The sequence below is a fragment of the Ceratotherium simum genome, chromosome 7 (assembly GCF_057802395.1).
Source record: "Ceratotherium simum simum isolate JZ-2026a chromosome 7, ASM5780239v1, whole genome shotgun sequence".
NCBI classification, from domain to species: domain Eukaryota; kingdom Metazoa; phylum Chordata; class Mammalia; order Perissodactyla; family Rhinocerotidae; genus Ceratotherium; species Ceratotherium simum.
This window is the reverse complement of record NC_141906.1, coordinates 21,498,653-21,512,622: the sequence shown is the minus strand read 5'-3', so window position 1 is coordinate 21,512,622 and position 13,970 is coordinate 21,498,653. Positions and strand designations below refer to the sequence as shown.

At 39.1% G+C, this 13,970-nt stretch overlaps 1 protein-coding gene and 1 pseudogene across 1 annotated transcript; one reads left to right on the top strand and one right to left on the bottom strand.

Annotated features, from left to right (window-relative positions):
• Positions 1-1,882: 1,882 nt before the first annotated feature.
• LOC101408679 (olfactory receptor 4D9-like) lies at positions 1,883-2,803 on the bottom strand (annotated as a pseudogene).
• Positions 2,804-11,898: 9,095 nt separating this feature from the next.
• LOC101397364 (olfactory receptor 5M5-like) lies at positions 11,899-12,833 on the top strand. The gene is given in 2 exon segments (XM_014786367.1): positions 11,899-12,283; positions 12,286-12,833. Coding segments are annotated over 2 exon segments (933 nt in total).
• Positions 12,834-13,970: the final 1,137 nt, after the last annotated feature.

The window sequence follows — 13,970 nt, the reverse complement described above, 5'->3', positions numbered from 1 at the left end:
ACTTCTATGTATTAAGAGAATCCTTTTAGAGGTGAAATCTTAATCCTTGTAATCTAATCCAATTATTATTTCTTAGTAATGAGTCATATATGTGGAAGAGATTGCAAGAGTTCATCATTTTTTATGTTCTCCTCTTTTTTCTGGGGACAAAGCAAGATTACATTCTCCAGACTCCCTTGCAGTTAATTTGGGCCATATGACTGAGAATTGGCCAGTGAAATGTGGTCAAAAGTGATACAACTACTTTTAGGACTGGTCCGTAATCACCTCACTTCTCCCCATAATTCTTAATCTTCTCTCCTTTTCTCCATTTTCTGGATGAACGGAGAGGATTCTGAGGATCTAGAGAGAGGTGGAGCCCAAGACGAAAGAAATAGAAGCCTGTTTCTCTAAATGACTGCATGGAACAGCTCTTTCCAAAGACCAGCATTGGCCTGAGACAAGAGCAGGAAATAAACTTTTAGTGTGGCTAACTACTTCAATTTTGGGTGTTTTTGTCACAGTGTTGATGTGTCTGGTTAATCCACAAGTGCCAGCTTCTATGGTTTGAGCTTTATAATAATAGGAGACACTGCACAGTAAAGTCAGTAGATCCCAGGAAAGTGTCACCTGGATTGTTAGATAAACCTTCCCCTAGCACCATTCTCATTAGTTTCATTTCACAGAGACTAGCAAATTCTCAGATTCACTAATTAAACCTTCACGCTTTTTATTATACTTTCTTTACCTTCTAACATATTAAGTGGGAAGTGTAAAGAAGTTCTGAGGTCTCTATGTGCAGAAAAAATGAGAACCACAAAAAGAAATGGTAATTATGTGATGTGATGCAATGGAAGTGTTAGCTAACGCTATGGTGGTAATCATATTGCAATATATAAGTTTATCCAATCAACATGTTGTACACCTTAAATTTGCACAATGTTATATTTCAATTATATCTCAAAGAAGCATGAAAAAAAACCCAAAAGCAAGAAACAGAAACAATGAGAAATTTGGGCCTGTCCAGCCTGTGATTGGGTAATCCAGTTATATAATGGAAGTCAGTTGCTTCCCATGGGAGTGCTTAGCACCTGTCTTTGCTTAAGCTTTTCATAAATCCAGGTGAGCTGTCCACAGCCTCTACCCATCAGTGTTATTTCTTTATGAATACTCCTACTTACAGCATTAACTCCTTCTGCCCAGGAGGAAACCATGGCCTTGGCATGATTTGAGGATCCTCTCTTCCCAGTAGAAATCATGGATTTGCATTGATCAGGGGACCACAAATGGAGTTCTTCCTTCCGAATTTTCCTTTTAAATGTCAAGTACCAGTATTGACTCCATAAGTGTACTGCTTCATGGCTACATTGAGCTCACTGTTGCACGAACGTGGCACACTCTTACACCATTCTCTCCCTCTGCACATACTGATTTCTTTGCTTATATTGTCCCTCTCAGCCTTTCTCCCCTTGAAAAGGTCTACTCACTTTGAAAAAGTCAGATGTCTTTTGAAGCTGTCAAGTAAAGTGCCTACAATATTTCCACAGCACTTTGTTCATATCTCCATCAAAGCATCTTGGAGTATGCCTGTAAGACAGTGACTGTCTTTAATCTCTCTGCAGCAGTCTGAACCCTATCACTGTCGGGCACATAATATGCGCTCTGTAAATATTTGTGGCATGAATAATTGAAAACGGATAGTGGAAGACATGAATGGGTCTCTCCTTGAAGCAGTATCACCCACGGGTCCCCAGCACATCCAAAAGGAACAATTTCTTTTAGGACTCCAAGGTATCCATAGAGGCTCCTTTGCTTTTGGCATTAATATGATCTCTTCCCATTTTGAGAAAGTGAAATTTAATATTTGTCTTTAAATTTTAGTGTTATCTCATTCGCATAGAATTTAAATCCTTTCTGAATGCCCTGGTTGTTTCTTTACTTTCCTCATGGCTGATTTCATTTCCTGATTTCTCAGGGTATGGATCATAGGACTGAGCAAAGGGGAGATGACAGTGAAGGTGACAGAAATGGCAGTATCTGTAGGGAGGGCAGTGACGGACCGGGTGTAGACATAGATGCATGGCACAAAGTGCAAGATGGCCACAGTGATGTGCGGGTGGAGATGGCTTTCCTCCTGCCCTCTCCTGCCTGAGACCTCAGCATCCTCAGGATGACTGTGTAAGATATGAGGAGAAAGAAGACATAAACCAACTGACTAATACATTATTGGAAATCGTCAGGAGCTCTAGAGTGAAGGTATCAGCGCAGGCGAGTTTCAGCACCTCTAGGACATCACAGTAGAAAATTTCAAGAACATTGGGCCCACAGAAGGGGAAGGGCAGCACCAGAGATATCTGCACGACGGAGTGGACAAAGGCCCCCACCCAGGAGGCTACAACCAGGCTAATGCATCGTCCCTTACTCATGATAGTCATATAATGGAGGGGTTTTGAGATGGCTATGTAGCGATGAAATGCTATCACAGAGAGAGAAAATACATCTACACCTCCCAGAAGGTGGAAGAACATTTGAGGGACACAACCATTGAAGGAGATGGTTTCTCTCTCTGATAGAAGATCAGTTAGGACCTTAGGTGCTGTGATGGAGGAAAAGCAGATGTCAAGAACAGATAGATTGCAGAGCAGGAAGTACATGGGGGTGTGAAGGTGAGGTTCACAGGTAACTGTAAACATGACGAGCAGGTTTCCCATCAGAGTTGTCACGTTCACCAAAAGCAAGACAAATAGGACCCAGCTCAGCCCTCAAGACTGGGTAACTCCAGGAAAATAAATTCTTTCACTCTGGCATAATTTCCTTGATCCATTGGGTCATAGATCCTTTTTCAAGTATATCTCTGGAAGTAATAATAGTGCATTTAAAGAATGGGTTATGAAATCTACTGTTGTCTTTTCTGTCACTTGAGTTTTGGTGTACTCCTGGGGAGGAAGTTCTTTTTCTATGCATGCACTGTGCCTGCAATTCTGTATGCCACCATCAGGTGGAAGATGACCCAGGTTTTTGACTCAGTCATCCCCACAGGTATGTTCTATCACTGTGGCCACTGAAAGGCAGGTGACATGTCCGTGAACCTATTCAATTGTACTTTTACTATAAAATATGACAAAGTAATAAATAATAAGCATAAATTTCACATGAAGAATTTTTGTTCACAAAAGACATCATTATGAGAATTAAAAGATAACCCCCAAATGGAAGGATATTTACAATACATGTAGCTGAGAAGAGATTCACATCCAAAATCTAAAAAGACTTCTACAAATCAGTAAAAAAAGGTAGACGACCCAAGCAGAAAACGGCAAAAGACACAAACTAAAACTTTACAAAAGAGCATATTCAAATGCCAGTTCAACTTCGTTAATTATCAGAGAAATGCTAATTAAAATTACAGCAAGAAACTACTACCTGCACACCAAAAAGGCTGAACTGAAAAAGATGAAAAATATCAAGTGATGTTGAAGATGTGGAACAATTGGAACTCTCATACACTGCTAGTGGGTGTGTAAAATTGGCATAACCACTTTGCTATTTGATTATATATATGCTAACAGTATATAGCTATATCTATATCTTTATATCTATATATCTATACCCATATCATTGTATCTTAGGATGGGTGTGTATACACACACACACACACACACACACACACATATATATCTCAAGAACAATCTATTCCACTCCTAGGAAGTATGTGCATATGTTATGTCCACCAAAAGACATATCCTAGAATATTCATAGCAGCACTGTTTGTAATTGCCTCCAACTGGAAAATGACACAAATTTCCATCAGCAGTAGAAAAGACAAATATGTTGTTTAATTCACACAATACTATACAGCAATGGGAATGATCTCTACTACATGAAACAATATAAATGAACCATACAAACATAATGTTGAGCCAAAACATCCAGGCACAAGAGTGCTCACTCTCTTATTTTGTTCATATAAAGACCCAAAAATGTACAAAACTAAAGGGAACATGAGAGAGGCTTTCGAGGTGCTAATAATGTTCTGTTTCTTGATCTGAGTGCTTGTTACAAAGATACATTCAGCTTGTGTGAAAATTCATTGAGCTGTACACTTATATGCATTTTTCCATCTTTGTGTACACTATACTTCAGTAGAATGTTAAAAATAATTAATATGATGATTATAGCATTTTAATCTCATGTCTAAAGAATGACTTTCATTTAAAGTGAAATTTAATTGACCACCCACTTCCTAACAGTTACTTTTACAGTTATATAGTTGCAGTCTTACCAGCTACAACCTGAGAGTTACATTTTTATCTTTCTCTCACCTACAGACTTTAGGTCCTCCCAAATTCTTGTGTTATGCAGGTTGACCTGCTGTCCACACGTAGTTCTTTCTCAGATTTTGGTTTTAATCTCTCTATTTTTTTTTCATTTTGCTCATTAAATCTTAGAAAAAATCCTTAAGATACCATATTTCCCCAAGCAGCACTCTCCCTTTTGCTTACATGGAAGAATAAGATAGGAGCTCCCTTTCCCATTCCACTGTCATCAGTTCAGATTCATCTCAGTCTCTTCCTCTTTGATGTTTATGTCAACAACACAGAGTGATAAGAATAAATGTTTAGAATGATGATCGTAGGAGATTTCACGTCTCCAGAATCCCAGAAGTAAGAATTCCCCACACTATACTTACCATGGTTAGAAAGTGAGAAATCATTCCAAATTTTTTTTAAATCACGTTCAGTGTTGTTTGTACACACTAAGGATGTGGGAGTTATGTTTGCAGAATTAACACCACAAATGTGCTGAAGGAAAGCTATCTATACCTAATCTCAATCTCTCTGACTATTCATTGTCTTCCTCAATGTCTGTTATTTTTTCATTGTCCAGCCAGAAGAAAAAAATTCAAGAACAAACAAAATTACTGGAGAACTTCAGTGCACCAGACCCAAGCACCTCCTCCATGGGTTCCCAAAAAATCAAGAAAGGTCTTTGTCTGTTTTTCTTAGCATTGAATGTCATCATCCTTGTTTGCAAACAGGAGACAACCCTGATACCCCAATTTGGTTGCAATTTCCCTTGTCCCATGTACATTTTAGTCTATGTGGGGGGCTTCCATTCCCTCCAGATACTGCAGTCTCATCTTACAGAGAACAACCATTGTGATGATGGGCACCTTTATACACATTCATTTCTTTCATGCCCACTCACCAGGGATCATGTCTGCTGTCCAGAGTATCCTATGGGCAATCCATGTTCATTGGTCACCTTGTGAGCTATGCAGTCATGGTGTCTAAAGAAGTTCAAAATAACTTGCTGGCCTGGGCTCCACTGAATTCAAGGACACCCAAAATGGTAGCCTCTCTGCTGCTGCTGGCTGACTGGGCCATCATCCAACTCTTGGTCTTACACAGCCCCATGGTCTCTAGCTCTTGGCTGTTAGCGATTTTGCTCAAAAGAGAACCAGCTTTTTAATTAGTGTCTCTGTAAAGATCACCAGTGCTATTAGGACTGACTTCATCTCCCAGGTATCCCACCTGGCTTTAGTCCCAAGGATTCTCCCCTCTGAAGCTTCTTTTTAGCTACATCTTCCACCTCTCATTCCTGGATCTTTCCAACTTTCTTTGAGATTACAAAACAAACTGGCTCAAGTCTTGTCCAGACTTGGACCAAGTAACCATGGCCATCAGCATGCTGAATCCTCTGTCACAGGCCTCAAGGCATTCTGGGGGAAGGAAATTCCCAGAGACTGTGCCAAAGAAAAAGACCATTGAATGTGCATCAAAGGAAAGCAAGCCTTGCTGTGAATAATTAAACCGAACTGGATCCCAATCTGTTTGGTGTCACCTGGCCTCAGAAACTGAAATAATATGTTTTAATTAGGAAAATAATTATCAAGTGCAGAAAAGCAAAATGTTCTACATAAAACAAAAATAATAGTCCATATTAGAAAATTTGTTTAGTGGTTATTTATTTACTGTTTTCTCAAATAAAAATTTTCACCATTCATTTTTTCTCTGTTACACCCTGCAGGATCTATGAGTGGTAAATACAGAAGGTATTCATTTCTCAGGTCACATAACACACCTTATTTATTTTGAATTTATGTAGTAAATGCCAAAAATTCTGAGTTACTCTCATCTGTGAGCTTTTCTAACTGAAGGAAAATATATATCAAGTTAATTTTAATTTCTAAGTAGTATGTGAATCACTTTCTTGGAAAATAATTTTCTATTATAGCACATTATTGAACAAATCCCATAGGTCTATGTGTTGATGTCATTCAATCAGATGCAATCAATAAAGCATTTCAATTGCAATATCCCCTGTGTAATCACAGCCCAGAGTGTCTCTTTTCTCAGATGATAAAGAGAAGAGACCTTCCTCAAGTCAGATGGCTAAGCTGTTTAATGGGAAGTTACAGCGTAAGCACAGCTCACAAATACAAAGATAGCAAATACCCAGGGTGAAAGATCTTTCCTTTACTCTGAAGGTTGAACTTTTCTAGTCAAATGATAACACCAACTTTCTTCCAGGCCTGTTTAAATTTTGGTAACAGTAGGACAGAATTATAAGTGGACATTCCTGGTTGTTTAACTTACTCCACTCTGTATTAATATGGGAACATTTCACCAAGAGAAATCTCAATGTATAATTAAGTCTCAAACCAAATGCAACAGCAGCACATCAGCCACTCCAGGGCAAACATGGTAACTCGGAGCACCCACCAACTCACAGTTCTATGAAAAGAATCCTCAAATCCATATGGGTTCCTAGTTGTGGTAGAACAAAGTGTCAGTGGTTTTGAGTTATGCCTCTGACATTTTTACTAGTCACCACCCTCAGGAGTTAACACAACCGAGAGTCTTGCACACCTAGAAAATGCACTTTCTCAAAGAGTATCCCCAGCTGAATGCATGAATCATACATGCACTTTCCTTTACTACAAGTCCTTCCTAAAAACTAGAATTACGTCTCATGACCCAGTGGATCCTTAAAGACACCTTCCTTTTCTTTAGAATTTCACTGGTGACTATCTGACACTCCTAGACTTAGGACTTCTCTTTCCCAGTTGTGCTGAGCAATGGAATATAGGGTGTCAATACTGGCTCAAAAGTGCCATGGTCAGTTTTTCTCAGCTCTGTGAGACCCCCAATGTCAATTTCTTTCCTTATATTCCCCCTGCTAGACACTCTCCCAGACAAGATGCACAATGTCATCTGCTTTCTGCAAGAACAAGTCTTTTCTGCAAGTCCTACAATTGGCTCATTATGGAATGAGAATTCCAGAGAGACATCAATTCTTGGTAAAAATTAGATAGATTATCATTTGAACTGGGACTAGACATGAAATGTGACATAAATGGCAGCAATTCAGCTGACTCACTGACTCTGTCCCTTACTCCAGACCTGTTAGTCACTACTCAAGATAGGTGTACAGTCTTAAGGACTCTGAGAATGGAAGTACCATTGCTTATTGTCAAGGTAACCTGTGATCAAATATGGCATTTGCAAAATCACGACTTCGTCAATCAGCAAATCAAACTTACATTCCACTCTACAGCATATATAGTCTACAAAATCCTCCCCTCTAACCAGAATGAAAAGTAATAGTTTACCTGCTACAAGTTACTTAAAAGGGCAAAACTGACCAGGAAAAGCCACTAGAACCATGCCTCTGGGCCTGACACAAACACAATTCTGTTCCAGTTTCCTCCTCTTTGGTGTGAATTAATGAACTTGGGGAATGCTGAGAGACAGAAAACGCACTTTCTGATTGGAGAATGCTCTCACCTTAGCTCTGCCTTGCTTTGAAAGCTGAGGTTGGGGACAGTGTTCTTTGGAGCAATACTGTAAGGGCTATGCTAAGACGCTGCAATTAACGACCTAGAGGACCGGGTTCTGCTCTCTTTTCCCTAGTGGCCATGGGGAAAGACCAGATGCATTGAAAAACCGAGCCTGGCCACGTCAGACAGTACTGATTGCCCCAATTTCAATCCAGAAGGGAATGGGGAAGGGAGAGAAGAGGAAGGGAGGTCTATGGGACTATTCTAATAAACACTTAGTCTCTGACCCGGTTTTGAATATGATTTTACTCCTTAATTTGATTCAATGAGAAATACCTAACAGTAAGAAAAATGAAGACTGATTTTCTGTTACACTATCTGTTGTGATAAACATGCTAGCCAAGACTGTCTTTCCTTTGCAAGCAAAAACGTACTATATGTGCATCCTCATCATACAATCTTTGCATAACTTTACCTAGTCCTCTATAAAACTGTCACTGGGCCCTCACCCCAGCCATGGCTTCAAGACCACCCACTGCAGACGTCCTGCCAAGGGAGGAAGGCTGTCTCTAACCATCATACCAAAAGTTCTAGACTTGGAAGTCATCCTGAGAATGTGCACCAAAGCATCATAACCTGAGTCATCTTTAGTTACCAGAACGATTCAGGGATTTTAATTCCCAAAGGTGGTTTAATCCAAATGTAAAATATCTCACAGGAACTCGGTATAAACTGTTCCTTTGCTACCCAGGAAGCTCTGGAATAGCAGGAGATAATAGACTCATTGCACTTTAACTTTATAAATACCAGTTTGTTGGTGTGGAACACAGAAACCAGGCCTTCCATTCAGCCATGAAGAAGCCTGTTTGTCTGATTGGAAATATTCTAAGTGGACACTTCCAGGGCATTGGGAATCCTGACTGACTGTTCCATAGGTTCTCGGTAAGTTGCACTTACTTCTAAGGCTGTTGTAGTAAAAACTACAAGGCAAGCAAGAGAAGGGCTTCAGTTCTGGGACAGTGAAGAGGACAAGGCTTTAGGAGAACTGAACTTTGCTTCTGCTGGAGAAGCAAATAGGGAAGGATTGGTTGATTCTTACTTGGAAAAGCTGGGATTTTTTAGGGATTTTTTTTTTTTGTCAGTGTGTCATTCTATGAGGACACCACAGCAGCAGGGACCTGATAAATTCACAAAGCTTCTGAAATTACATACAAAATTTTGTATGAGTGAAACTTTCCTAGGAACAGATCCTTAGCTTTCATCAGATTCTCAAAGTAGTTCATGTTCCCCCCCATTTCCTAGAGTTAAGAATATTCCTTAGATTATTCAACAAAGTTGTTTGAATTGTTCAAACATAAAGAACAAAACAACACTCTGAATTATCAAAGGTTGAATATATTAGTTAAACACAACGATAAATGTTAAAGTGCCTGAACAAACTAAGTGTTACTAATATATGCCTAAAATTTTATCATTTTAGGCATATACCAAATAATATGCCTAAAATTTTCTCATGAGTCTAATTTGCAAGAAAAAAATAGGAAAAAAAATCATGAAATGAATAAATACTGAGGAATCGTTAAGTGGGAGTCAGTGTAGTTTAGGCTGAGGGCTCTAGAATCACTAATCTCTTTCACATGGACTTACTTTTACCCTAAAAGATGCTCACAGTCCCTCAATCATGCTCTGAGCCGTCTGACTCAACAACTTGCTCCATTGTTCCTTCCTACAATGCTCTCCTCTAATCCATCCTTCACCTTTTGAAATTCTTTCCATCTTCCAATGATCATCTCAGTTCATTTCAAAGGCTGCCTACTTCCTACAGGATACAGACCAAATTCTTTATTATGGGTAAGAGGCCCTCAACTATCTAGCCTAGACATGCACCCTAGCCACGTTTCTTATCATTCACTTACAGCCAGTACTACCCTTAGACCCAAAAAAAAGGGACCCTGTGGTGGCCCCATTCTTTAGGGCAATTCTAGGCCTCTTCCTACTGTACCACACCCCATGGGATAAGGCCAAGGGGAAGCACCCACCTGGAGTCCATTCTATCCATCCCTTCTAGACCATCTTCCGGGTGAAACGTCCCTAAAATTCCTTACCCAAATGACCCCCAACTTACTCCCAGAGCCTACAAGTGCTTCTTTCCTAGATCACCTTGTAAGAGTGAACCACGCTGCTGATGTTCATACACCTAGGCTTTAAGGGTAGTCAAGGGATGGCTGTTTGCAGGGGTGTAAACAGAGCATGTACACAGGCTGGCATGTCCACACATGTGCAGCCACATATGTGGGCTGGAGAAAGATTCTCCTCTCGCCATCTCATTCTAGTGTGGAACTCCAAGGATCCCAAGAATTCTAACTTCTTCTAGTTCTAACTTCGTCTAATAGTTAGAATTCTATTATAAGGGTATATTTGTTGGGGAGGGAGGATAGAACATATTTTATTAATTTGTTTTATTTCTTTTTAACTTTTAAATATTTAGGCATAAGAGATGTGAGCCCCCATTTGTTATTCTTTCCCTGGACCTTGCTAATGTCAAAGGTGGGCCTGCTCCTAGGGATCCTGTTTTTAGCCACACCAAACATTTGCAGTTATTTATTGCCTTGTCTTTCTCAAACATCATTACACTGTTATATTGCACAGGCTATTCTCTCTGTCTGCAATGCCTGACAGTCTCAATGTAATCCTGAAGCATCCTTCAAGAAGTTGAAAGGTAAAAGTTGCCCCCATAGTCACTATTTTTTAACAGTGCCCTGGAAGTACAGATGCTAAAGTTCATCTGGAAAAATATATATGTGAGAATAGCCAGAAAATTTGCTACCAGATATTAAAATCAATTATAAAGCTATTGTATTTAAATGTTTGGTCCAGGTTCTAGAAGAGATTATGAAGAAAAAATAATCCTAAAGTGATCGAAGTACTTACAAATGTTTTACTATAAAACAAGACTAGAGTTTTAAATTAACGGAGTCAACTGGAAAGTGATTTCACCAACAAATGACATTAGAATACCTGGCTAACTATTTGGATAAATAAATAAAAAGAATTTATTACCTCATTCTTTACATCAAAATTAAACTCCAGATAGATCAAAGATTGCAATGTAAACAGGGTCTGGCCCCGTGGCATAGTGGTTAAGTTCACGCGCTCCGCTTCGGTGGCCCAGGGTTAGCAGGCTCGGATCCCAGGCGCGGGCCTACATATCACTTGTCAAGCCATACTGCAGCGGCGTCCCATATATAAAGCAGAGGAAGACTGGCACAGATGTTAGCTCAGGGGCAACCTTCCTCAAGCAAAAGGAGGAGGAGGATTGGCAACAGATGTTAGTTCAGGGCCAATCTTCCTCACAAAAAAAAAAAAAATGAAATCCAGTAAAACTCTAGAATAGAATGAGATAATTTTTTTTAATAATTTTAAATTGAGAAAGGCTTATCTAACCATATCACAAAGGTAAGAATTCAAAAAGAAAAAGATTGATAAATTTGACATCAAAATATTTAAAGCTTACTGCATAGCACAAAGAAATAATACCATACCAACATGAAGGGACAACTAACAAACTGAAAAATGACTTGCAATAGACATACCAAACAAATAGCTGATTTCTTTAATAAACAAAGAGCTCCTATAAATAAAATGCTTAGAAGACCAACAACCTAATAGAAAAATTAGCAAAGGAACTGAACTGACCATTCATAGAAAAAGAAATGCACATGCAAATAATTGCTTGAAAAAATGCCAACCCTTGCTCATAACTTTATAAAATGCACAAATCAAGAGAATGTGAGTTACTAATATTCACCATTACAGTGGCAAAGATTTAAAATTTCACAAAACTTTTGGTTTGTGGGAAAAACAGTATTCTTGTACAATATTGGGAGTGTAACAGTGCAACTTGGAGGTCAATTTGTCAATCTCTGTCAAGAAAGAAAGTGAATGAGCTCAGACTTTTCTAAGTCTATTTTAGCAGAATAAAGCCCTGTGGCTAATGACAGCCTTTAACCATTGGGAATGTGAAGCCAAATTTTTGTCACCTGGTTCTGGAACAAAGAGGTGAGAGATTTCTGTTTTTAAGTATCTAACCATTTTAAAGCCATATTTCTTCTTTTTCCAAGAAGAGAGAGAACAAAATGTCTAGAGGCAATCGTACCACAGTGACAGAATTTGTCCTCATGGGCTTCACAGACCATCCGGAGCTCCAGTTTCCCCTCTCTGTGGTATTCCTGGTAATTTATCTCATCACCCTGGTGGGAAACCTTGGCATGATCCTGCTCGTCAAGGTGGATACGAGGCTCCACACCCCCATGTACTATTTCCTCAGCCGCCTGGCTTTCATTGATCTTTGTTATTCATCTTCTATTGGGCCCAAAATGCTGCAAAATTTATTGGTGAAGAAAAAAACCATCTCCTTTTTGGGCTGTTTTGCTCAGCTCTACTTCTCCAGGGCTTTTGCCACTATGGAATGCTTCCTCTTGGCCACGATGGCCTATGACCGCTACATGGCTATCTGCAACCCCCGATTTACACAGCCACTATGACTCAGCGGGTCTGCAAGGAGTTGGTGATAGGGGTCTATACCTATGGCTTCCTAAACTCTGTGATACAGACAGTGCTGACTTTCCAGTTGTCTTTCTGCGACTCCAACGTCATCCGCCATTTCTACTGTGCTGACCCCCCTCTCCTTGCCCTCTCCTGCTCTGACACCCACAACAAAGAGAAGCACCTCTTGATCTTCTCTGCTGTGAATCTCACTGGATCCCTCCTGACTGTCCTCGTCTCCTACATTTGCATCCTCTTTTCCATTATAAAAGTTCAGTCTTCCAAAGGCAAGTGCAAAGCATTTTCCACCTGTGCCTCCCACCTCACTGTGGTCATCATCTTCTATGGAACACTGTTTTTCATGTACCTGAAGCAACCCAAAGCAGGGAATTCGTGGAAGTACAACAAAGTGGTTTCTGTGTTTTATAGTCTTGTAATTCCCATGCTCAACCCTCTGATCTACAGCCTGAGGAACACAGAAGTAAAAGACTCCCTGAAAAAGATGCTAGAGGGCAAAGAGTCTTAGTGATTGAGTTTTCAGAATGTAGCATATGGAAAGCATGGTGTACTGACGTGATATACCCAATCTGATTGAAAATTAGCAGGCCAACTGCCATCCAATCAGGATAAACAAACAATCAATCCAATTTGGATTTTTTAATGACCAAAATACTGGGCCACTTGCTTGACATAGTAATATTTAATCAAACCAATTATCGTGGACTAATCAGAATTGATTTACAAACTAGAATGTTAATAACTATGTCCTTTGTTTGCTGAAAATTAGGTGGCTTACTACCAATTAGGTAATAATATGAGCTCTAAATTTAAAAAGATCCTAAAAAAAAACATTCTGGGTGAAACTATAAATTAACAAAACTGGGTACAAAACTCACACATGAAAATCTATGTTGTTAGAAACATTTTCCAGCTTAAAATGGGCTATATTATACCAAATCATTTGTTAGTCTTAAAACACGTTCCTTCATAACCTATTGCTGTAGATGGTGGTTAAATTTCAAGACCAGATCACAAAAAGCTTATTTAATCCAAATGTAGTTGAAATACTGCAAGCTTAAAATGAACAATAGGAAAAATAGAATTACAGAAATAATAAGGGGGCAGGGAAAGAACAGAAAAAATTTGAATCAGTTAAATGTGGGGTTTATTTTATTGTTTAGTAAAGAATGTTTAATTGGAAGAGACAGAGAGGGTTAGGGTACTTTCAGAGATGCTAAATGTGGTCATTTATTCAATAGTCAGGGTTTAATTTTTCTAATCTCTGGAAAGTGCAGCTACAGTGACTTTTTTTTTAGAGGGAGTGGGGAAGGAGGGAGTCATACATGAACTTAAGAAAGAGAAAGAGAAGTAAGGAGAAAAAGAAAGGGAAAAAGGAAGAGTTCCCGAGGTAACCAGGCCAGACTATGCATGTTTCTGAGAAAAGAAATTATTGTCTTGAACAATTTGAACGGTCTAGAAAAAATACTTAGTTTTGCGATATTTTCCATATTCTCTATTTCTGTTTTCACGGATCTGATATTCCAATTTTCTTGAAGACAAATCTATACAAGTTCTTGCTGTTAAAGGGGATAGGTTAAAAAAAACTCTTTAATTTTTTTTTAACTGTTTGCTAAATCAAATTGAACTCTTCTGTATTTATTCC